Genomic DNA, 27136 nt, shown 5'->3' with positions numbered 1-27136 from the left:
AAATATATAATCAAAATGAAAAGAGGATACTGCACACACCACATACAAACATATATGTGCATACCAAATGCTAAGGATCGTGCAACACTACTATGAACAATTCCATGACAACAAATTGGATGACCTAGGAAAAACAAATTTCTAAATATATGCAATTTACCAAGACTAAACAAAATAGAAAATAGGAACATATAAATGAAAGGTAATGAAAATGTAGCAATAATAAACCAGAGATCTGATAGCTTCACTACTGAATTAATCATTTAGATATTAATGCTATAATTTTGATCTGAATTATCACCAAAAGACTCATGCTTTGAAACTTGATCTCCATCCAGTGCACTGTTCAGAGGAAAAGCTTTTGGAAAATAATTGTATTGTGAGGGTCCTGACTGAATTCCATCATAGAATGGAAGATCATCTGTATGTAGTTGCACAAACTTGCACTGAAGAGGTTAGGCATTCAACTCATAGAGGCAATTAAATATCTCAGTGAAATACCAGAATACAGATGAGCTGATCTCAAAATGCTCAGTAGAGAACAAAATTGTGTTAAAACAAGGATAGTCTTGACAAACATTGAAAATTGATAAAGGGCAAAGGGCTTTTTTTTTTTACCATATTGTAACACATAAGCTTTGCAATCTTGGACTAAAGGTCTCAGGGACAAAAGAAAATGAAAGCAGGTTGTCAGATTCAGGGATTTGACAGGAAGTAAACTGACCAATAGAAGCATACTAGCACAAATATGTACTTCTTACAAGAGAACTGAATAAAGAATTTAAGAACACAGCCAATATAGCAAAAGGCCATCAAAGGATGACAGACACAAAGATTGGTGGGGCATTTGGGGACACACAATATAGATTGAGCCACAGCAGTTTCTTTTTCCAATGATATAAATTAAAAAAAATAGTGGCCAGAAGTTTGGCCTAGTGGTAGAGTGCTTGCCTAGTATGCACAAAGACCCTGGCTCGATTCCTTGGTACCATATACACAGAGAAAAGCTGGAAGTGGTGATGAGGCTCGAAAGCTCTAGCCTTGAGAAAGTCCAAGGTCAGTGCTCAGGCCCTGAGCTCAAGCTCAGGACTGCATAAAATGAATAAATAAATAAATTAATTAATTTTTCTCTCTGGGTTTCAAAGTTGTTTATTACTTCATTCCTTTATCTCCTCAATCTTTTCTCTCTTTTGTAAATCATGTGTCTATAGTATAGACAGGTAGCAGATAGTTTCTTTTCTTATCTCGTAAAAGTATAGAAAGTATTGTGTTCCAGAGTGAATTACACCAAACCTAATCAATACAAGATTTAGATGAGTTAAATGATGTCATTTGGATGTTTTACATTGTTTTTCAGATACAATTTTAGAATTTGAATTAATATTGGGATGGAGTGGCACTGATATAGATTATTGGAACACAGAGAATGTATTTTACATATGGAACAACTGAGAATTTTGGAAGGTAGAGGGCAAAGTGCACTAGAATCAACAGTGTTCTGTTCCCCTAAAATTTATGTTGATCCAGAACTAGAAACTTTGCAGACATAATCCAGATGAGACTAAACTAAGAATAGAGTACCCATTAAATCCTAAGATTAATGACCTTATTTGATTTGGATAAGCAAGGGAATACAGTCTGTAAAGAATTACAAGAGAAGCCTGGCGTGGTGTTTCACACCTGTAATCCTAGCTACTCAGGAGGCTGAGATATGAGTATCAAGGTTCAAAGCCAGCCTGGGCACAAAAGAACCTGAGACTCTTATCTCTAATTAACCTCTAGAAAACGGGAAGTGGGGCTTGGCTTAAGGGTAGGCTGCTACCCTTGAGCTGAAGAGGTCAGGGTCAGGGCCCAGGCAGAATTCCAACCCCATGAGCCACAGAAGGAAGGAAGGAAGGAAGGAAGGAAGGAAAGAAGGAGGGAAGGAGGGAAGGAAGGAAGAAAGAAAGAGAGAAAGAAAGAAAGAAAGACAGAGAGAGAGAAAGAAAGAAAGAAAGAGAGAGAGAGAGAGAGAGGAAGGAAGGAAGGAAGGAAGGAAGGAAGGAAGGAAGGAAGGAAGGAAGGAAGGAAGGAAGGAAGGAAAGAAAGGAAGGAAGAAGGGAGGGAGGGAGGAAGGGAAGGAAGGAAAGAAAGAAGGAAAGAAAGGAAGGAAGAAGGGAGGGAGGGAGGGAGGGAGGGAAGGAGAAAGAAAGGGAGGGAGGGAAGGAGAAAGAAAGAGAGAAAGGGAGAGAAAGAAAGAAAGAAAGAAAGAAAGAAAGAAAGAAAGAGAGAGAAAGGAAAGAAAGAAAGAATTGCAAGTGAGTATAAAGAAATGTGAAATGATACAACCACAATTAGAGGAAAGAGGAGTACCCAGAACTAACAGAACTAGAGCCTTTGGTAAGTCAGTGTTCCTGTGCCCTAAACGTGGTTTCAAACTTTTAGCTATGTATACACTTACCGCAAAAAAATTGCTGTTTTTCTAAGCCGCCACTCTGTGATACTTGATTATAGCAGCCTCAGGACACAAACGAGAATGGAAAGGAAGAACAGGAGGATAGTGAATCAGAAGGTGGGAGTAACATAGAGGAGAGGATAGAGAAAAAGAAAATTTGAAAAATATTTCACATTAATAATTTTACTCAAGTAATATTTTAGTTCCATTTTGAGTTCATGACACTCTTATCTCCAATTAACCACCAAAAAGCTGGAAGTGGAGGTATGACTCAAGTAGTACAGCAATATCCTTAAGTGATAACACTAAGGGACAGAAGCCAGGCCAAGTTCAACTCCCACTACTGGCACACGAATGCTATCAAAACATGATTGGGAGCGGGTGGGTAGAAAATGGGGAAAAGCATGAGAAGGAGTATCATTGTGTGAAAAGTAATGAGCCTACTACCTGTCGAGTGTAACTGTAAACCCTCTATACATTATCCCGACAATAAAAAATAAAATTAAAAAAATTAAACAACACGGCACGGTGGCTTTCACCTGTAATCGTAGCTACTCAGAAGGCTGATATCTGAACATCGCAGTTCAAAGTTAGCCCTGAGACTCTTATCTCCAAGTAATCTCTAGAAAACTTGAAGTGGAAATGTACCTCAAGGGGTAGGGCTGAACCCTAAGCTGAGGAGCTCAGGAACAATGCACAGGACTAGAGTTCAAGTGCCACGACAGACCAGATTTAAAAACAAACAAACAAAAAACCCCAAAACCAACAACAACAAAAGAAACTTCTTAAAGGTTTTTATACATGAGGATGTCACTCTTAAGGAAATACTCATGCAGTGGACTCAATGCATGTGTTTTAAACATAGAATTTAGATTAAGACAAAAAGTCACATGAGATGTTGAAATAGGTTATGTCCTTAGGCCTAAAGCCTGATGGAATAATGCCCAAGGAAAAAGACCCCTGGCCCTAGAACTGTTGGTTGTTCAAGCAGGTTTTGCAAAAAGCTTGCTTAGCAAGTTCTGCAATTCCCAAGAAATGTTTCAGCCATCCAGAATTCCAGGAAGTAAGTCTAATTGTACTGATAAGTTTTGGAAAACAAAGAAAAAAATGTGTTTGGTGTTTAAAAGACTAATTCTCGGCTTTCTCAATGCTGCGTGATTTGGAAATCCTGTAACCCGGGCCAGAGCCGAGCTATGGAGGTGACAATAGGAATCTTATAATTTGACTTATTGTGTCATCTTTCGGTTTCATGATGAATGGGATAGAACAGTGAGAAGGGGAACTCTAAGATCTGACTCATCTTGCCATTCTACACCAGTTTCATTATGTCCCCCACGCTCCATGAGGCAGCCCATGGGATGTTAGCACAACTGCTACAGCTACGCACCATTTCCGATCGGTCTACCACGACCCCAATCAGTTCACATACTAACCTTCACGTGAGCCCACGTGACCCTAACGTACTCCATGCTACATCATACATGATCGAAGTGATCACAGGATGCCTTACGTTGCCCTCACAGTACTTTCTAGATTATGGCACGCAACCCCACATTATCCCCACTTTACTCACCATGTGACCCCGTAACTAACTCACACACTTCCTGTCACATCACCGCTCGTAACCTTACGCCATTTCCACGCCACCCTACGTGACCCCTTACGTCTCCAACGTCACCCCACGTGACCTCACATTGCCTCCACGCCACCCCCACATTGCTTCCATTATTACGCAAACACCGTGTGACCATTCGCAACCGCTGGCAACTGCCAACGGCAACCGGCCACCGGTGGCTCCTGTCAAGCCTCTGTTTCTAGACTAATCGCCATCAGAGCTTCCAGAAAGGTCCTGATCTGGCCCTAAATGTCAACCTCGGGGGTCCAGGACCGTGGCGAAATGCCTCAGGAAGAAATTTCTGGTGATCCCGTCAGCACTGACTCGCTACAGAACGAGAGCTTGATCCAGGCCCAGCCACCTCTGGATGATGCAGTGGAGATTTCAGAGGAGCATCCCGAAAGCAATCCAGAGCCACAGATGTCCTCTGGCGACAATGATTCTTCTGAGAATCCGACAATAGCTGAGCCTGTTTCTCAGGTACTGGGGTCTACTTCAAAGATTCAAAGTATTACTGTGAATCGCATTAAGCGAGAGCTCATCGAATTGTCTCGCAACCCTCCAGCCCTGTGCTCTGCAGGCCTGGTGGAGGATGATTTGTTCAACTGGCAAGCCACCATCATTGGGCCTCAGGGTACCCCATATGAAGGAGGAATCTTTTTCCTCTCCATCAAGTTACCGCCTGATTACCCATTCGACCCACCCAAGGTCGCATTCACCACGGAAATTTACCATCCGAACATCAGCAAAGACAAGAACATCTGTCTAGACATTCTGGGTTCCGAGTGGTCACCTGTGCTGACAATCTCCAAGATACTGCTGTCCATCTGCTCCTTGCTGTGCGATCCCAACCTGGAAAATCCTTGTGTTCCTGAAGTGGCGCAGATCTTCCGTACTAACAAGAGAAAGTATGACATGGCTGCTAGAGAGTGGACTGAGAAATATGCCATGTGATATTGAACTAGAATTCCTTTGTTATAACAGCATGAATAATGACCCATGTTGGGCAGTTGTTTAGTTCTTTTTAAAATAAAACTTATACTTCAAATAATTGGTTATTATTTTTGTTTTATTTTAAATATTATATTAATATTTTTTCTTTTTTATTATTACTATTAATTACTCCCCCAGCTTTCTGGGCCCACCTCACCCTTTCATATAGAGACTAATGTAGAGGGATGGATGGAAGGAGATGATGGAGGACAAAATAGGGAATGGGGTGAAAGGGAGGGTGGAAATTGTGGGGAACATAAGCTGTGGGATGAAAACAAATGGGGGGTTGGTTAAAATGGGCAAGCATAGCAGGGTGTATGCATGGTAAAGTATAACATACATGAGCTTTTATGTATTGTTTGCTAAAAATTACTGGTTTGGTAAACAAAGCAATACCGTTGTGTCTTTAAAGAACAGTTCTGCTGACCTCTGGGGAGGGGAAAACTATTTGGAAAAAGTCTCACTGAATAAACTAGGTTGGCTTCCAACAAGAGAACCTCTTGACTGCACCATCCAAGGATTGAGATTACATGCCTGTGGTAACACACCCTGTTTCTGAAAGTATGTATGTATGTATGTATGTATGTATGTATGTATGTATGTATGTATGTATGTATTGTCAGTACTTAGGCTTGAACTCAGTGCCTTATGGGTCTTGCATGGATTTTTCCATAAACCCCAGCTTCATTTCTGGCTTTTGGGTGGTTAACAGGGAACAAGAGTCCCTCACTCTTTCCTCCAGATCTCTCTTGGGACTACATCATCAGATATCAGCTACCTGAGTGGTGGATATCAAGGTGTGAGCCAACAAAACTTAGTGAGAATTTTTTTTTTGCCAGTCCTGGGCTTGAGCTCAGGGCCTGAGCACTGTCCTTGGACTTTCTCAAGGCTAGAGCTCTACCACTTGAGCCTCAGCACCACTTCCGCCTTTTTTCTATGTATGTGGTACCGAGGAATCGAACCCGGGTCTTCATGCATGCTAGGCAAGCACTTTAACCACTAGGCCAAACTCCCGGCCCCTAGCGAGAATTTTTTTAACGGGAATTTCTCTGGACCTTACAACACTTAAGGAAAGATGAGGTAAGAATGTAAAGATAAACATGGAGTTTATTTATTACCTGCAATGTTTGTAAAGGACTCCCTCTTTTTTTTTCTGCATGTATGCCAATCCTGGGGCTTGAACTCAGGGCCTGGACACTGCTATCTATAGTAGTGAAAGAGGCATGACTATAAGGACTAGCTTGAGACAAGTCTTCACAGTAATAGAATATTCCTTTTACTGTTTTTATTTTGTTTTGTGCTGGTACCGAGGCTTGAACTCAGTGTGTGGGTACTGTCATGGTAGGGAAGAGGTTAGGCATGAGTAAAAGAAATAGCTGGGAGAAAACTTAATGGTAATGAAATATTGCTCCATAATTTTTATTTCTGTTTTTGTGCTGGTACTGAGGCTTGAACTGAAGGACTAAGCACTGTCCTTTAGATTTCTTTTTGTTCAAGGCTTGTACTCCCACTTGAATTACAGCCTTACTTTCAGCTTTTATTCTTTTATTGTTGGGGTAATGTATAGAGGGGTTAACAGTTACATTCACCAAATGATAGGTGCATTACTTCTCACATATTGATACCCCTTCTCATGTTTTTGTCCCTATTTCCCTCCCTGACTCCCAATCAGCATTTTGGTGATTGATTGGAAGTAAGATTCTCACAGACTTTCATGCCCAGCCTGGCTTCTGCATATTTCTGCCTCCTGAGTAGGTAGGATCACAGGAGTGACACATTAGTGGCCAGCTAGATCTTTTGTTTGTTCTTGAAAGTCCTGGGCTGGATCACTGTACCTTAGTGTTTACTATCAAGACCAGTGCTCTACAACATGAGCCGCAGATTCACCTCCAGGGTTTTTCCCCTGGTAAATTGGAGATAAGAGATAGTCTATCCTGCTTGGGTTGGCTTCAAACATGAAATCCTCAGATCTCAGCCTCGTAAGTAGCTAGAATTAGAGTCATGAGTTCCCACTGCCTAATAGTTGTTATTTTTCAAGCCATACAATACTTCCTTTTTAATAACGAAATGAAAATTATATTTTCATTGTTAAATACTGATATCTGCTTAAATGACAATTCCCAATGGGACTTTTAGGTCATTTACAAGATTTATACTCATTTTGTTCAATTACTTGTGCACACAGGTATATTATTTGGACCTATCCTTACAGGCATACCATATTCTTTGTTTAGAACTACCCCTCTATAATTCTCCTCTTCCCTGTCCCTTTTATTTTGTCTCAAATCAGCCTTTACTTTTATACATGTACATAAAATATTTTAGCTGTATTCATCCTCGGTCTCACTCTGAGTAGTAGACAAACACTACAGAGAGGACGTGTTTCTAATCAATACTCATTTTTGTTAAGGTTATTTATTCAGAGGGGCTCTTCTCAACCTATGAGAGAAAAGAATTCTATTTTATCCCTATACATGTGCCTTACTTCACTTAATATGATGGCCTCCATAACTTTCTATTTCTCTAAGCACTACATAATTTTATTATGGCTTAATAATACTCCATTATCTGTGTATGTGTGTGTGCATAAGTGTATGTATGTTATCTCACGTTTACTTGATATATTCATCAGTTGTAGGGCTTATAATCTGATGCATTTCTTTATATAAACATCAAAATTATATATGCAACATATGATATACAATATATAGCATAAAACAGCATATTTAAACATATATAATATATGAAACTATAATAAATATAACACACATAATTTATATAATTGTATATAACTAAATTATATATTATAAGAATTATGTATGTTATAATATAAATTATAATTATAATATTATAAATTGTATATTATGTGTAATATCTATAATATAAACTATATATTATATAATATCTATAATAACAAATTACTTATTATATGTATTTTTGTCTATTATATAATATATTACATATGTGTTATATCATATGTAGTATAAATGATATATTAAACATAACTGTATGTCAGAATATGTTAAAATTTACATATCATTTGTATGTAATATATTTTATTTACATGAAACAATATATAAAATATATATAATAAATATATTTATTATATGTTTTATATATTCTATAATATAACATAATTATATGTTTTTTATATATTAGCATCATATGTGATAAGTATATTATATAATATTATATATCATACAGTATATGATTTAAAAGGTTTTATCTTTCAAAATTTACAGGGAACACGGAGTATGTATGTGTGTGTCTGTGTGCATTTATGTGTGTAGTTTGAGGTCATTAAACAGGATGAAGTCTAAAAATTTGAATCATAGACCATGAGTCCATGATTTTATGATATGATATGAAGTTTTAGTCACCTACCCCACAATTCTATTTATAGACAGTATGAAATTAATGGGCTTTGGGTCTGGGAGTTTGGCCTAGATGTAGAGTGCTTGCCAAGCATGTATGAAGACCAGAGTTTGATTCCTCAGTACATAGAAAAAAGCCCAAAGTGGTGCTGAGGCTTAAGTGTCACAGCACTATGCCTTGAGAAAGTCCAAGGACGGTGCTCAGGCCCTTAGTTCAAGTCGCAGGACTGGCAAAAATAGATTAAAGCAGTGAGTGATGGCTCACACTTGTAATCCTAGCTATTCAGGAGGCTGAGATCTGAGGACTGAGGTTCAAAGCCAGCTGGGGCACTAAAGACCATGAGTCTCTTATCTCCTGTTAACCACTGGAGAAACCAGAAGTGGTGTTGTGCCTCAAGGTTTAGGGCAGTTGCCTTGAACTGAAGATCTCAGGGACAGCACCCAGGCCCAAAGTTCAAGCCCAAATCTGACAAAAAGAAAAAGAAAAAAGAAAAGAAGGTAAATTAGTGCCCCCCCCCCTCTCTCTCTCTCTCTCTCTCTCTCTCTCTCTCTCTCTCTCTCTCTCTATATATATATATATATATATATATATATATATATATATGAAACACAATGGTTAATCTATTTTCTAAATTTCTGTGGTTCACTTTAAGTTCTTTTATTCATCCATCTCAGTGATCCCACTGATGGCTGAAGATTTTGTGCTTTTATTTGACACCTGCAGATCAAAAAAAAAAAAAGTTTCAAATTCCACATTTGTTCCTCTTGCAATTTCCGAGATGGATATAACAATGACAGAAAGCTTTGGAAACATGTACATTCTCCATAAAAAATTAATAGTAGTGTTTAGTGAAGAAAAACTTTGTGATGTTTAGACCTGAATATTAACTATTAAAAACATTTTATATCTCAGGAAACATGGAGAAAACCATTTCCCTACACTATATTTGATGTGTTGCTAGTGAATGAAAGTAACAGAAGGGAGTTATAGTCAAAGTCAAAGGCCTTGTCAAAAGCTTTATTCCGTGAGTCAGATTAGTTTCCCTTCTTCATGTGTCCATTGTAATGGCATTAATTTCAGCAAGTCCCATAGTTTCATGGCAGCAAAGATTAGCATAGCTGTTCTTAACTAGTGTGTCAATTCTGAGAGAACAGCATACAGCATATATATGTATATATATATATATATATAGTATAAAATCAGGAGTCAAATCTCAAGGATTCTGATTTTGATACAGAAGTGATTCTAAGCGTGTTTGGTTGATCGTCTGCAACATGGACAAAAATGTGGCGTACAGGAAATTACAATGAAATGTATACCTGTTTTGCTTTAATGTATAGGAAAAAATCTCAGGTATCTGAGAAAGTCATGCTCTCCACATACTTACATTCCTCCTTGATGTACAACTTATTCCCTTTATTAAAAGCCTTAAGTAGAGATTTTCATAAGCCTGTAGGAGCTCCTTATTAGAAATAAGAAAATTGACGAAGTTTCCCCCAAAATTGATTTCCTATTTGTGTGTGTGTGTGTGTGTGTGTGTGTGTGTGTGTGTGTGTGTGTGTGTCTGCGTGCTGGTCCTAGACATTGTTCCTGAGCTTCTGTGTTCAAAGCTAGCACTCTACTTTTAGATTTTTGGTGGATAATTAGAGATAAAAGTCTCATGGAGGGCTAGGAGTTTGGCCTAGCTGTAGAGTGCTTGCTTAGCATTGCCCAGGTTTGATTCCTCTGTACCACATGCATAGAAAAAAAGCCGGAAGTGGTGATGAGGCTCAAGTAGTATAGTTCTATCCTTGAGAAAATCCAAGGGCAGTGCTCAAGTCCTGAGCTAAAGCCCAGGACTGGCGCACATGCGCGCGCGCGCACACACACACACACACACACACACACACACACACACACACACACACACAAAGTCTCATGGAGACCCTGCACTGGTGGCTCATGCCTAAAATCCTAGCTACTCAGAAGGCTGAGATCTGAGGATCATGATTCAAAGTCATCCTGAGAATGGAAGTCCCTGAGATTCTTATTAATCACCAGAAAACTGGAAGTGGCTTTGTGGCTCAAGTGGGAGAGCGCTAGACTTGAGCTGAACAGCTCAGGGACATCACCCAGGACCAGAGTTCAAGCCCCACAACCAACAAAACAAAAAAAATAAAACTAAGAGTCTAATTCCTCCCTGGGCTGGATTCAAACTGTGATCATCAGATCTCAGCCTCCTGAGTAGGATTATAGACTTGAGTTGCAGGCACTCAGCTCTTTTTGAGGGATTACATCAACACTGAGAAACACCCCCAACAACACCCCCAATGACCCACTTCATATTTAGTGCACTAGTTTGAAAAAAATGATTTCTTTGGTTTTAAACTTTTTTAATATATTGGCTGTGATTTATTGAGTCAAACTTTCATGTTTGGCTTGGTAGCCTCTCTTTCTCTGTGTCTATGTCTCTTTCTCTCTGACTCTCTCTGTCTCTTTCTCTGTCTCTGTCTATCACTGTCTGTGTCTTACTCTGTCTCTGTCTCTCTGTCTCTGTCTCTCTCGCTTTCTCTGTTTGTGTCTGTCTCCATGTCTCTGTCCCTGTCTCTATCTCTGTCTCTCTCTCTCTCTACCCTTTTTCTTTCTTTCCTCTCAGCATACTCAGTTTAAGTGCAAAATGAGCACCTTAAAAAGCCAAACTGACATTTGACATTGAGAATTAAGGGTAATACAATTCTGGAAAAACTTGTAATCCAAAAATCCATGGGATGCTTTGGGGAACAGGGCATAGCACTCATAAAATATTCTTTAGTGGTACCAGCACAATATTTGCAAGAGTCTAAGTGTTCTATGAAACCTCCCATCCAAGGATGTTAAAAGTTCTAGCAGAGACCATGCAGTTTTTTTTATTTCAATATGTTCTTTATTGTAATTAATAGAAGGGTTACATTATATTCACCAGATAGAAGGTGCATTACTTCACATACATTGATACCCTTTCTCATGTCTTGGTCTCCATTTCCCTCTCCCTACCCCTGCTCCTCATCTTGTTTTCCCCCCTTCCCTATCCGATTTCAAATAACCAGATAAACATATATCCAATATATCAGATAACAAGGTAAAATATTGTAACAATATGAGATAGCCAAGGGACAGAAAAAGAGATGAGAGGTAACACAGTACATTAAGGACAACAACCATTCATTATATGGCGTTTGTTTCTATAACCTGAAGGTCCTTTCATTTAGCATCATACTATATGGCCTTATGTATGTAGGTTTTGTTCTATTGTAAATCTCTGCAAGGAGAGCCCAAGGTTTCTACTGATTATGACAAATGAGAGAAACCATTGAGTCTATGTTCCTTTGAGTCTGGCTTACTTCACTTAATATAATTTTTTCTAAGTCTATTTCCTTACAAATGGGGCAATGTCATTCTTTCTGACAGCAGCATAGAATTCCATTATCTATAAATACCACATCTTGTTATATCATGCAGTTCTTCAATAGCTATGTTTGTGATTATGGAGGCATGGTAACAGAACTCATAGGAAGAAATTTCTTGAAGAAATAGTCACAAATTTTGTATATAATCTTTTCAGATCTTAGGAGAATTTTAATACTTCTCTCTGGTCCTTGGTTCCCCCTCTAAATTTTCCTCATGTGTCAGATGAGTTGTTGAAAAAAAGCAGTGGAAACATTTTTCTAGCCACTGATGTTACTTCTCCAGTAACAGAGACCATTGTCAACACTTGATGCAGCAAATATTGTGTGTGTATGTATGTATGTATAAAGTTTATGCACATTTATATATATTTATTTATCTCTGTATATGTATATGTTTGCATATGTAATTCATTATTTTATTTGTGTCTGACATTCAGAATAGATTTAACTAAAATATTGTTTAATTAGATTACCTCTGATTGTATTCTTGCAAAATTTATTGCAGGAGAATATGTTTGTTTGGAGTATGCTCCTGACAGCCCACCTTTATAGATTACTATTATTAGCTGCTACTGGAATAATTGAGTGGAAGTAGGAAGAACAGGAATAATAACAAGAGTTGTAGCCTTGTGGGCACACTGCCTCTTCAGAAGTTAGGACATCCCTCAAACTGCTCTGCTCAGAGAATCCCCCTGAGTCTAATTTTGAAAACCAAAGTATTCCATCTGGTTGAATGTTCCCCTAAATTCTTCACTGTTTCTAAGTCCCAGAAAATTAGTGAATAAATTCTAATATCCAAGACTTGTTGACTTACAAGAGCTGTTTTCCTCAACCTGTGAGTCTAAGGATATCTTAACTGGATTACTATCTTCTATATCTCTTTCACCTTTTGGAAATAAAACTTAGAGTTAGGCTGAAGGTCCTCAGTCTCAGTGAATGTAAGTCTTATGTGAAGGTTATTGTCCAAAAAAAGTAGAAAAATATACTTCCTGACTTTCCATATATAGGTACCTAGGTGACAATAGTCTCTGCAACCCTTAGCACTATCATGAGAGAAAACAAACAAATAAAAGGTCTCTCTTTTTAGATTTAAGCCAGCTGTCACTAGAACATTTCCCCAAGGTGAACTTTGAGTGGCTTCTTCCAGTTCCCTAAAATCAGTAATTTTATGCCATGAATTATAGGGTTTATTAGCCATATTGATGCATTATCTATGCACACCTTTTCTTCAAATCTCTTGTGTGAATAGCCACAGTTAGAGCTGTGAGTAAATGTAAACCTGTCTGATTCATGGCTATACTATTTGAAATATTTTTTTTGTTGTTGTTGTTCATGGGGCTTGAAGTCTTGGCCTGTGCACTGTCTCTGAGTTCTTCAGCTAAGGGCTAACTACCAGTTTGAGCCACAGCACCATCTCTAGTTTTCTGGTGGTTAACTGGAGTCTCATGAACTTTGATGCCCAGGTTGGTTTGAACCTTGATCCTCTCATCTCAGTCTCCTGACTTACTAGGATTACAGGCCTGAGTCAGCGGTGCCCAGCTTGAAATCTTTAAAATGACATAAAAGCTTATACTGTAGATATTGTAGGGACGAGTAATTTGATAAAAACCCATTTCTGTTCCTAATAAGCTTTTAAAAAATCCATGTGGATGCCCATCAGAGAGAACCCTATGCTGAAAAAGCACACATAATCACAAAGCACATGTTGTTTCTCAAGAAAATATACAGGCAAAATTGGCCTCTGTTGGAGAGAAAATAAATATTCAACCAAGCACATCATAGATCCACAAGATTTTGGCCATAGACATTCTGATGCCAACAATATTTCTTCATTATGATCATTTTACCAAAAATTTAAATGTTCTGGCTAGTTCCTTTTCTTGAAGTAATTTTGACAATATGAGCAATTGGAAGACATTTAGCATTTTGCACTTAATCCAACTGGAAAGGAAGAAATATAAGTACTTAGGGAATTATATGATAGATGCAAAAGAATTTTTTAAGCAAATCTGAAAATATTACTGGTCCACAATTCTAATGAAACAGTGTAATCATACAATCATAACTTACTTCCAAATTAAGATGTTACTAGTTTTTAGCCCAATGTTGTTAGATTTTTCCATTATTTACAAGATAACTGATTTTTTGTTCTAATACTGAATCCAGTTATTACACGAAATAACATTTTTAAATTTCTTTTTTTTAAAAAAGATGTTCTGAATGTATGTCCTACCAGTAAATTCACAATTTACTGACCCATCATGAAAGCCTCTCCTATTTTTAACACCTTGGCTATGGCTCAAGATACTGTCCAGGGACAGATTGCTAAAACAACAGGTCAAGATATTCCTGCATAGGGGATTAAATGGGTCCTTTCCGTATATGAAGAATATTTGGGTGGATTATAGCTGTAGCTGATTTATTCTCTCATTTTCCCTAACCATATGCATGCATTCCAGTGATTCAGACCAAAAAAAAAGGGTACCTACAAGTATCATATTTTTTCCTGTTCTGAGTACTTAAAAACATTGCCTCTAATCAATTATATTCTTAAAGCAGTGGATTCAATCAAGGAGTACACAATGTGCTCTCAAGCCTCATCACCCTTAGGCAATAGAAATGAATGAATATTTTAATACAGTTTAAAGTATAGGTACAAGCAGTTTGTGGAGTGAGAAAAAGAACTGTAGATTGGATTGCAGTACTCAAATAAACAGCCTGGTGTTTCACTGGAGCAATTATTGAAAAGAGCATAATTAATTTAAGATTTATTTACTGCATGAATTTGACCAAACTGCTCTCGTCCTTCAACTGTACACATTTACTTTGCACTTTTGACACCTTAGTCTCTGAGTTGGATCCTGAAAGGACATTCCAGAACCTTCAATTTCTTTGTGAAGACTTAATTAAAATGAAGAGAAAAATAGATTAAACAGCAAGGAGAATGTTACATAAACATATTATAAAATAATTAGAAATTTCAAGACTTTTTTCAAACTAAATCTTGAATATTGAATGATTTCCTTGACAATGTATAGAACAATGGTTTTCTATAAAAATACTATTGCTACTCTTGCAGGGAATCTTCTGAAATAAAACTCTAGCTAAGTAAAGAGATTATTTAACGTATTTCAAAATAATTTCATGATCTTTAAGTAGTTGTACAGATAAGTTGCCATTTAACAAAGCACTTTGAGTCAATGAGGACAATGTATTCTTCTCTGTGCCATGCCTTCCAACATTTCTCACCTATCCCTTCCTTCCCAAACCTTTCCTTGCTTTTATTGAAGCTCATTTTAATATCTGCTAAAGCTGAAGCACTATTAATGTGATCATGGTTCATACATAATAGATACAATATCTGTGGACACATATGGATCCTACTGGAAGCAAAAGGTTTACAACAGTCAGTTCAAACTGTACACACCTTAATCAGGAAGTAAAAATAATGGGAATCTAAAATGGGGCTTCACCTAAATTGGGCCTCCTTTCCTGGAGTCATTAAGTCATCTGAGCTTCAACTTGGTCAAACCTGGGTTGAGAATAAATCAGTGCTTTAGGCTACATTACAATAAAATGATATATAAATATTGAAAGAAAATAAAATCCTGATTGTCTCATATAGAACCCAATAAGCTGTAAATATCAATTCATGAATTCACAACCATTGAAGCTCCTGGTTACACCCTCGCTTTGCCAGGTAGACCTTATTATATTGCTTGGGTGTTGACCACAACCTGATCTTTTCATTCCTCAAATTACTTACCTAGTCATTGTCACAAATTGATAAATTCTGACATATTCCTCTCCATTCCATAGCCTGTGTACAGATGGACAAAGAATTATATGTCTTGTTTAAAACTCTATGTGAGGAAGTGGTGCTTTGTCTCAAGGGTTAGGGAGGTAGCCTTGCACTAAAGAGCTCAGGGACAGTGCCTAGGCCCAGAGTTCAAGCCCCAAAACCAACAAAGAAAAGAAAAACAACCTACATGAATTTTTTCAGGCCTGATCACAGCCAATTACATTTTAATGGTTATTGCATTCAATTTTTAAATTGGGAAATTTTTAAATATGGGAAATAATATTTCATTACATACGTTTAGGGGCAACATAATTTTGCCCATTGGAAAAGTCAATAATTAGACTTTTTAGGAATTAGTCTGCAAAGTTTCTGTAGTAAAACTAATATTCACTAACACATCACTGTAGTTCACTCTTCAGGATAGGGCTTATAAAGATCAAGTGAAGCCAGGAGCAGCATTAGCTCACAATTTTAATCCTAGCTACTCAGGAGACTTGAGATCTGAAGATCACAGTTCAAAACCAGTCTGGGCACTAAAGTCCATGAGACTCCTATCTCCAATTAACCACCAGAAAACTGTAAGTAGTGCTGTGGATCAAGGGATAGGGCAGTAGCGTTGAGATGAAAAGCTCAGGGCCAGTGCCCAGGCCCAGAGTTCAACTCCCACGAACGACAATAAATAATAAATTAAGTGAACAATGTAGCTGTAGTTCAGGTTCATTTCATAGTGGGTTTAAATGTATCCTCAAACTTAACTTGTAAGTATTGCTTATTTTCTCCTGTTCCATAAAATATAATTTAAATAAACATGTTGAAGAATTAGAGAAATTCACACATTGGATCCTAACCTTGTGAACTGAGAAAAAAACAAGTGGAAGTCACTAGAACTAGATCCTAGAAAATAGTAAAGTGAAAACATTAATGCATTCCTAGAGCTATTATGAGGTAAGTACCACCATAAACAACTTGAACAGTTCAAGAATAGTTATTCCCACCACATTACCATTCACCTCACCTGTTTGGCCCTCTTGAAAACAGATGGATCTTAGAAATGACAGTGGATTATCATAAACTTAGTCAGGTGTTGACTCGAATTTTAGCTACAATACCAGATGTGGTTTCATTGCTTGAGCAAATTAACACAATGACTGGTAAATAGTACGCAATTATTGAGCCAGAAAATGCCTTTATCTTTACACTTCTTAGTAAAAAATACCAGAAACAATTTGTGTTTATTTACCAAGATTGAAAATACACCATCTGAAATCTAGCTTATTAGTATATTGACTCTTCAGCCTTGCTATTATTTGGTTTACAGGGGTCTCTTTTACTATGTGGAAATATGACTCAATTTTATTTTTTTGTCAGTCCTGGAGCATGAAATCAGGTCCTGAGCACTCTCCTTGGACTTTTTCAAGGATAGAGCTCTACCACTTGAGCAACAGCACCACTTCTGGTTTATGTATGTAGTACCGAGGAGTTGAACTTGGGTCTTTGTGCATGCTAGGCAACCACTCTACCACTAGGCCAAACTCCTGGCCCTAATGTGACTCAATATCTTGTGCGTGATAGGCAAGCACTGTACTTTTTGAGCTACCATCTCGGAATTTTTGTATGCATTTTGTTATTTTTTAATAGAATTTTACTTGGTTAATACTGTTGAACTCCTGTTGAAGTGAAGGTGTTGTACTTGCTAAAGAGGCACTCCACTGTTTGAGCCATATCTCCACCTAAAAACTTTGCTTCAGCTGGGATTTATGTGAAGATTCTACCTACTAACAAAAGTATCATGTAAACATTGGAGGATTATAATTATTTCCTTTGAACAACTAATTTACAGTTTAACAAAATGAATACCAGGAATCCGAATATGTGTTCTTAGGGGGGTATAAATTCAATTTGAGCAGGGCTAGATAAATGGAGAGAATAGCTGGTGAATACAATAATAATATTCAATGTACATATGTAAAACTGGAACCAGATAAATTGAGTGGAATGATTAAAAGGGTGGTATTTATTAAGATGCATTATACTCTCAAACTCACATATTGAATTGGGATCTCTTTATATGACAAATAAATAATAAAAATGTATTTGTTTATTGAAAACATCCTTCAGACTCTACCTTCTAAATCTCTAGAATTAAATGGAAGTACCACCATACTTGGTACATAAATCGTGTTTGCCTTTCACATCCATAAACCATCACAGTGGTTCTCATCAATGGCATTAACGTAATTGATCTAGTAAAGAGCAAGTAGCAACTACTGTACAATTATTGATAAAAGACTGGTATGTGAACAGGTTAGAAATATATATATATATATCTAACAATTATTCCAGCTATCTACTATTTGAATAAAATTTCCAATGTCTGGTACTCCAGGCATACTATGGTATCCCTTTCAATGTAAGTCAGTTACTGCCCATGGCCTCTGAACTACTCCAAAAGGAAAAAAAATGTAGTAGGGCTCTTTGGTTATTAAAAGTAATGAGTATAATACTCTTGTCAATTTATCATTGATAAAGAAAGCTGCTAGTGTCAAGTAGGACTTATTCCTCGTCTTACTTGACAGTAACATCTTTTACTAGGTCCAAGCTAATTTCCAACTTATTTGAACAGGTTCAGACTAATATGAAGACTATTTTAATCATTGAGACCAATGATCCAGCAGATATGTTAGTGCTTTAAATACCATTAGAAGGAAAGCTGAGTTTAGGACCTTTAGCAATCATTTAACATGCGAATCACTCGAAGAGAACTTGGCTATTTGAAGAAAAGCCTACTGAAATATGTGAATGACATCTTGCTACAGTTTGGATCTGGAATATCTCTCAAAGGCCCATTCATTAAAAGATTAATCCTCAGCATAGCACTATCAGGTTGTCATCATGAAAATTTTAAGGGTTGGGGCCCATTGAGGTCTAATCATAGAGTACAAGTCCTTGAAAGGAGTAAAGGGCTTCAATGTTTTCTTCTTCCTCTATGATTTTTTTTTGGCCATGGTGGAAATGGATTCCTTTAACACATACTTCTGCCTCAACGTAATATATTACCTTAGGTGGGGCCGGGAGTTTGGCCTAGTGGTAGAGTGCTTGCTTAGCATGCATGAAGGCCCAGGTTCAATTCCTCGGTACCACATACATAGCAAAAAAACGGAAGTGGTGCTGAGGCTCAAGTGGTAGAGTGCTAGCCTTGAGAAAGTCCAAGGACAGTGCTCAAGCCCTGAGACCAAGCCCAGGACTGGCAAAAAAACCCCAAAAATACATTACCTTAGGTGTAAAAGCATCAGAACTACATGATCATGATCTATAACCTTCAAAAATGTGAGCTAACAAAATTAAACTTTCAAAGAATCATTACTCAATTAATAAATGGATAAATGAATGCATATTTTAAGAGAAGAAATAAAAGTGGCCAGTACATATGTGAAGAAATGTTCCAAATCCCTTACATAAATGTGAATCAAAATGACATTAACATTTTACTTCATGCTAGTCAGAATAGTCATGATCAAAAACATCATAAAGCCTATAATACATACTACTAATAAATATTATAATACTGGTAAGGAAGTTAGAAGAACTGAACCATTACATATTGTTTTAAAGGAAGTGTAATCAGAGAATCTATTATGGAAATCAATTTGGAATTTTTAAAGAAATCAATATCAGAACTACCCTATGATTAAGAGACACATCTCCATTGTATATTCAAAGGAATGTAAGTCATGATAAGTAGAGACACTTACACACTTACGCTTATTGCAGCAATATACACATAGCCAAGTTATGGGATTATCATAGATGCTTTACAACTGATAAATGGATAAATAAAATGCGGTAAATATACACAAGAGTGTTATATATCCATCACAAGAATGAACTTACATTATTTTCTGGAAAGAAGATGGAATTAAAGATCATTATGTTAAACAAAATAACCCAGATTTAGAAGAATTGTAAGTTATCTCCTGTATACAGAATATTAGAGGAAGGGGAAAGGAAAGATAATAATGGGGAGTGAAATTTTTCAAAATGCATAGTGTCTTTGTGTGAAAAGGTCATAAGGAAACACACTGCAAGATATTGAAAAACGCAGTCGAATGGCTAGAACTGTGGCTCAACAACCTCCATCATCAAAAAGACATACTATAAATGGTACTGTGGCTTGAGAGGTAGGGTGATATCCTTGAGCTGAAGAGCTCAGTGACAACACCAAAGCGCAGAGTTCAAGTCCCACGACCACCACCACCACAAACAAAAAGACATACTATAGATGAGATGTGAAGGGATCAGGCCTTAAAGACACATATCATTACCTCTAATATCCCAAACATCATTGCAAACTCCTGATACACTAACATATGGCTCTTTCCCAATATGAGCACACAAAGAATTCCTATGATTAGTTGACTAAGGAAACTCAGTCATGAGCTCATACTGTTTCCCCAGCAATTTTTATTAATATCTAATTAGGTAAAGGCAAAATTCACCAAATGCCATTTATAAAAATAATATATTGGACCAGAATTGTACATTCTCTTTCACTGTCTGCAGCAATTGCTAATGTCAAATATTTCATCAGCAGAAAATTAACACCAAGTTGCTGGCACAATACTATTCCTCAAATCTATCTCTATCAACTGTCTGTAAACTATATGCATGTCTTAAGCTAGCACAATCATGGAAGTTTTTCTCTGGAACAATAACTCTGAATACAGATTCCCTGCATCTGATTCTTCTGCCAAATTGTTATCTGTAGTCCTTACAAGATGACTAATCAAATAACGGTACTCCATATGACATTGCCCCTGACTAACTCACGTCACAGTCAATTATGTGTAATGATGGACCAGTGCTCTTGAAACTTACTTGTTTTCCTAAGTTCCCTGCATCCTGAAACAACTGGTTTGCTAGAAAGATATAGACAGCTTTTGTGAAGACTTTGTTACAGCATTAACAAAGTGTAATTAACTTACAGGATGGGTCAAGGTATTTTAAGACATTTTATTAGCCCTGAATCAGTGTCCATTTTATGTAGCTCTTTGCTATAGCTTAAATGAGGGATGCCTCCCATCGTCCATTTGTGAAGGATTTGTTCCCAAAATGGTGACATTCTTTGAGTTGCAGTAGCACATTTAGGACATGAAGAATATTGGAGGCATGGAAGGACCTTGAGGGCATTACATTGAAGAAGTTATGAGCTATCTTGCTCCTCTTTCATCTTTACATTTGCTTCCTGACTACCATGATACAAACAGAACTCTTCTATCATTTACTTCCCCCATCATGTTCACTGTAACCACCAGCCCAAAGGGCAAAATGACTCCAGACAAAGAATTCTTAAACCATAAGCCAAAATGGAGCATTCCTTTTTGTAAGTTATCTCCAGTATTTTGACACAGTTGCAGAAATCTTGTCATGCCATTATTTGTGAACGAAAAATCTAGTGATGGACATATAAGCTGTCCTACTTAATGACCTACTGAAAAATATTCCCGTGTCCTTACAAACTTTGTGTCCTTGGGGGCTAGAGGTCTTTGTTCTAAAGACAGGAATTACCCTTCCAGGTGATATATCACTGATAACTTTTAACCTGGTGCCAGTTCTGACACCTCTGCACTCTGGGCTCCTTACACTTTTAAAATCAATAGTTAAAGAAGGTTAGCATACTGATTGGGATGACTGATATTGAATACCAAGAATAAATTGGACTGTTAATCTACAATGGAAGGAAAGAATAATATGTCTATAATCTACTCAAGATATGTGATTGATAAACTTGAAGCTGAGCAGAACGCGGTGGCTCATGCCTGTAATCTTAGCTACTCAGAGGCTGAGATCTGAGAATCAAGGTTCAAACCCAGCCTAGGCACAAAAGGACCTAGACTCTTCTCTCCAATTAACCTGTAGAAAACAGTAAGTGGGGTTTGGCTCAAGGGTAGGGCTGTAGCCTTGAGCTGAAGAGCTCAGGGTCAAGGCCCAGGACCAGGGTTAGGGTGGTAGTTTTGAGCTGAATCATAAATATGCTTTGTTTTGGTTTGGTTTGTTTTGGTTTTGTCAATGTTGAAAATTGACTTCAGGGCCTCACACTTGGTTTGGCAGGCATTTTATGCTTTAGTTATTTTTTATAGGGTCTCAAGTTGTTTCCAGGTTCTATCCTCAGATTGTGATCCTCCCATTTAATTAATGATATAGCAGTGACCTGCTATATCATGCTTATTTGTTGAAATAAGGACTTCCTTTTTTTTTTCATACTGGTTAGCTCCAAAGTACAGTCCTGTCCATATCCTCTTCTTGAGTAGCTGGAATTATATGTATGTACCACTATGTCTGTCTGACCTCATGGGTTTTAGGAAGTACATAAAAATGATTGTTAGTTCTGTATCTAGATGATAAAGAAATAATACATAGATAGCAAGTAGACCATCAATCAATTGATTCATTAACAAATGATCATCCCATAGCGAGATAGATGTAAATAGATACATAAATTGGTTGGTAAGTAGATAGGTAGTTATTTAGGTAAACAAGTAGATTAATGATTCTTCAATTGTTATATGATTGACTAGTTGATTGATAAATAGATGATAGGCAAATAGACATAAATCTACATTCTTGTAATCCTACGTATTTACAAGGTTGAGATTGAAATCCATGATTTATCTCCAATTTACTATGAGAATGCCAAACTAGAGGCATTACTCAAATGGAAATAGAGTGCACGCTACAGACGAAAAGGCCACACGGAGGACTGGGAGTTCAAGATTTGGGATAGGCACAAACAAAAGTTTGGGGCTTATCTGAAACTTGAGAGAGTACTTGTATAATACACTCAAGGCCATGAAATCAATTATAAGTAACTATTAATTACAAAAACAATCAGAAAAACCCAGATTAAGACACAATGTTTAAAATATCTACCATAGGATGAAGTGCGCTATTGACTGAGGAAACGTTTACCATACAATACAAAAGTTCAGTTAGGAGAGGGGAAAAAGTCCAAGAAATCTTCAGTTTCATAACTACAGTTTTTATAATTCAGGCTATATGTTTGATTATCCAATTTTCTATTACTTTATCAATGTTAGTATTCTTACTTTTAGCATTACTTTTATACATGCCTACTTATTTTTATTTTTTTTCCTTTTTCCTTTGAATTTACATCTTAATTCCCTTCCTTCATTTCCTTTCCTTCTATATATTCCTCTAATCTTATATGCATCCAACTCTATTTTTCTTTCATTATATCCCTCAATTTTTCTCTTAATTTCATTTTAATCCATTTCCCTTCATTCCTGGCTCTTCTCTCCTCCTTCATTTTCTTTAATCCACTGATCCCTAACTGTTTGAATCTGAGTTGGACTTGCATTTGTTTCCATTTTGACTGAGACAAGTGGCTCATTTTCTTTTGCTTTTTGTTCAGACTATTTTATCACTCACAACAAATCTGTTCACTGATTCCAACTATATGTAATCCCCAGTCCAGAAATGACATCCCTCTCCAAACATAGAAAAAGAAAGGCAAATAGGAGGTATCTATGTATTATTTTGAACCTCTAATCTCTGTAAAAGTACAGGGTGCTAGCTGTTTTTTTTTTTTTACCGAAAATTATGTTCTCTTGTATTACAGTGGTTTTTGTTTCCAAATTGGCAGAATAAACCATGGAAACACATTTGTAAGGAAATGGAAATACCTGGAAAAAATTACATTAAGCAAAAAAAGGCCAGGTCAAAGAAATATTGGTTGTATGTTTTCCCTGCTTGGTAATTACTAGAATACATCTATTCTTAGTGGGGGATTGCAGTAGTACAATCAATAAGTGAATAGAGCCATATATAATGAAGCATAACAAAATGAATCCCAAGAATTTGAAACAAGAGGTCATCTTTATTATGTCTTATATGCAGTCATTTCTATTTTTTTTCTATATTTTCCCTTTGTTTTCTTTTTAAGTGCTGTTTGTCTTGTATATAGGTTTATCAGATTTATGGAAGGGAAAGGAAATCACAGAAACAGCTCTAGGAACCCTGTTGCTTGCTTCAGCACACACACACACTTAGTGACACAAGCAGTCAGGAGCCAGAGGGCCCCTGGCCCCACCAGCCTGGAGCAAGTGGGGCGTGTCTCAGGGCACCATTGGCTGAGGGATTGCATTCAGGGATGTCCCTATTTGATGACTTGGCAGCCACCACTCGATCTGTATTTAGCGAGCGCGTTTGATAAAATAAAGTTAGATCTGCACCGAAAGTCTGGTCTCCAGAGTCTATGTTCCTGGGATTATTCATGGGCTCCACTGCCATCTTACCCCACTCCTAGACATCTGAGAAGGACCCCAACGAAACAGCAAGACAACAGATGAACTGAGGCAACAATGATACTTACTAAATACTATATTGGAAATGAACTTTACAACTTGGGGGGAGGGGAGTAGGGAGAGGAAAGAGGGAGAAAATGGGGGAGGGGTTAACAGTGTTTAAAAAGAAATGTACTCATTGCCTTACTTATGTAACTAACCTCCTGTTCATCAAAAAATAAGTAAAAATGACAATTATAGTTACTACTCTATTGCATCCTAGAAAACTGCTAAGGGAAAAGATTATAAGTGTACTTATCAGAAAAATATGTGATGTAATTCATATAATAACTAGCTCTATGTCACCTTTCCATAATGTAAACATATTTGAAAACATCATGTTGTATACTTTAAACAATTTTATTTAAAATTTTTAATATTAAAAATTTAAATTAAATTATTTTAATTTCTTATTTTTAAAAAATGGACTAATTGAACAGAGAGCATGGTCTAGTTTTAAGAGCAGGTGCCTAAAATACACAAAGCCTTGGGTTCAATTTCCTAGTACCACATGCACAGAAAACGCTGGAAGTGGTGTGCTCAAATGGTAAAGCACTAGCATTGAGTAATCAAGGATAGTACCCAAGGCCCTGATATCAAGCCCCAGGACTGGCAAAAAAATGAGCTAATTTTATAATTTAAAAAATCAAGTATTTTTCAAGTACCAAGTTAATGGGGAAAATATAAACATAAGTAAACAGGGCGGGTGACTCATGTCTGTAATCCTAACTACTTAGGAGCCTGAGCACTGAGGATCATGGTTTAACATCAGCCCAGGTATGAAAATCAATGAGACTTTATTATCTCATACATTACTCAGAAAAAGCAGGAAGTAGCTCAAGTGGTAGAATGCTAGTCTTGATCAAAAGAATCTCAGGGAAAGTGCCCAGGGTCTGCAAGACTTCCCAAGTTGCAAGACTACTAAAAAGAGATAAAAATAAAATAGACAGGGAGGAGAAAAGAAAGAAAGAAAAAAGAAAGAAGAGAGAGAGAGAGAGAGAGAGAGAGAGAGAGAGAGAGAGAGAGAGAGAGAGAAAGAGAGAGAGAGGGAGGGAGGGAGGGAGGGAGGGAGGAAGGAAGGAAGGAAGGAAGGAAGGAAGGAAGGAAGGAAGGAAGGAAGAAAGAAAGAAAGGAAGGAAGAAAGAAAGAAAGAAAGAAAGGAAGAAAGAAAGAAAGAAAAGAAAGAAGAGGGAGAGAAGGAGGGAGGGAAGGAGGAAGGCAGGCAGGCAGGAAGGCAGGCAGGCAGGCAGGCAAGCAGGAAGGAAGGAAGGAAGGAAGGAAGGAAGGAAGGAAGGAAGGAAGGAAGGAAGGAAGGAAGGGAGGGAAGGAAGGAAGGAAGTGATAGAGGGAGTGAGTGAGGGAGGGAGGAAGGGAAAGTTAAGAAAGAAAGGAAGAAAGAAAGAAAGAAAGAAAAAAGAAAGGAAGGAAGAAAGAGAAAGAGAGGGGGAGTGAGAGACAAAAGGAGGGAAGGAAGAAAAGAGAGAGAAAGAGGAAAATGAGAAAGAGGGGGTGAGGAAGAGATAGAAAGAAAATGAAAGGTGTGAGAGAAAGAAAGAAAAAGAAGAAAGAAAGAAAGAAAGAAAGAAAAAAGAAAGAAAGAAAGGGAAAGAAAGAAAGAAAGGGAAAGAAAAAGAAAGAAGAAAGAAAGAGAAACAGAAAGAAGAAAGAAAGAAAGAAAGAAAGAAAGAAAGAAAGAAAGAAAGAAAAGAAAGAAAGGGAAAGAGGGGGGAGTGAGGGACAAAGGGAGGGAGGGAGGGAAGGAAAGAAGGAAGGAAGGAAGGAAGGAAGGAAGGAAGGAAGGAAGGAAGGAAGGAAGGAAAAGGAAACATCATCCAAACTATCCAAATTACCATAAAAGTAAAGATGAAGAATTTTCAGTTTGAAGTTGTCTGAGGCCAATATTGATCATCATCTTAAGTAATAACCTGGGTATGGTAGAAACATATGTCTTTTCATCTATGAAGAAAAAAAACAGGTCCTGATCCCAGGCTTTCTCCAGAAAAAAAATGCAAGACCTTGTTTAAAAACTAATAAATAAGGTAAAACAACTATTTCTAAAGTAGTACAACATATGCTTAGCAAGTGCAAAGCCCTGAGTTTAAAACTAGTATGGTCAAAACAAAATAAAACTCTGAAAACTATCATATTTGTAGGAGACTAAGATCAATGTAGTCTCATAAATCACATGTGAAAAAACTTGATCAATATTGTTGTGTCAATGCTAATTTCTCTCTGTCTATCTCGCTCTTGCTCTAACTTTCCTCTCTGCTAATCTTCTAGCTTGTACTCAGGGCCTGGGAACTCTCCCTAAGATTTGTTTCTTTTTTCAACACTAGTGCTCTACCACTTGAGCTGCAGATCCACTTCTAGATATTTTTGTGTTTAACTGGAGATATGAAATATGAGTCTTAAGGATTTTCCTGCCTAGGCAGGCTTTGAACTGTCCTCTTCAGATTTCAGCCTCCAGGTGTGAGCTTGATTAATTTCTAACTTTCTAGAAGTATTCTGTTATTATTTCTTTTCTTTTTTTCATATATTTTTATTATAATTTATAGAAGGGTTACATGATATTTGCCAGATAGAAGGTGCATTAATTCACATACATTGATACCATTTCACATGTCTTGGTCCCCATTTCTCTCCCCCCCCACCCCACCCTCATCTTGTTTTCCCCCCTTCCCTATCCAATTTCAAATAACCAAAAACAAATATATCCGATATATCAGATAACAAAGTGAGATACTATAACAATATGAGATAACCAAGGGACAGCAAAAGAGATGAGAGATAACATAGTACATTAATTACAACAATCATTCATTATATGGCTTTTGTTTCTATATCCTAGAGTTATTTCTTATGATAAATACAGAAGAGGTAATGAAATAGTACACAGAACTTTGAAACCTTGATTATATAAATGGTTTTATTGTGACATATTCAAACATGCATATTACATCAAATATACCCTATTATGTTTTTGTATCCCCCCTTCTTATTTTTTACAATTTTAATGAGATATGTTATTCTATTTTTAAAGCTTTATATAATACATCTAATCATATTCACTACTCCATCACTATTTCCTCTTGTACTCTCCCTCCCTTTGGACATTCATATCCATAGAAGTAA

General features: G+C 37.1%; 1 protein-coding gene across 1 annotated transcript; it reads left to right on the top strand.

The window, feature by feature from the left end:
* The first annotated feature begins 4308 nt into the window (after nt 1-4308).
* Nucleotides 4309-5016, top strand: LOC150041133 (ubiquitin-conjugating enzyme E2 2-like). Its single transcript, XM_090326967.1, has one exon. The coding sequence runs from the start codon at nt 4332-4334 to the stop codon at nt 5001-5003; it is 672 nt and encodes a 223-aa protein (XP_090183093.1). The 5' UTR covers nt 4309-4331; the 3' UTR covers nt 5004-5016.
* Nucleotides 5017-27136: the final 22120 nt, after the last annotated feature.

The sequence above is a fragment of the Megascapheus bottae genome, chromosome X (assembly GCF_031878675.1).
Source record: "Megascapheus bottae isolate mThoBot1 chromosome X, mThoBot2.hap1, whole genome shotgun sequence".
Classification (NCBI taxonomy): domain Eukaryota; kingdom Metazoa; phylum Chordata; class Mammalia; order Rodentia; family Geomyidae; genus Megascapheus; species Megascapheus bottae.
Note: the sequence above shows the minus strand (reverse complement) of the source record. Positions and strands in the feature narration are given on the sequence as shown.

What these genes read in the sequence shown, in the direction of transcription:
- LOC150041133 (XM_090326967.1), top strand. Translation starts at nt 4,332, where the DNA reads ATGCCTCAGGAAGAAATTTCTGGTGATCCCGTCAGCACTGACTCGCTA.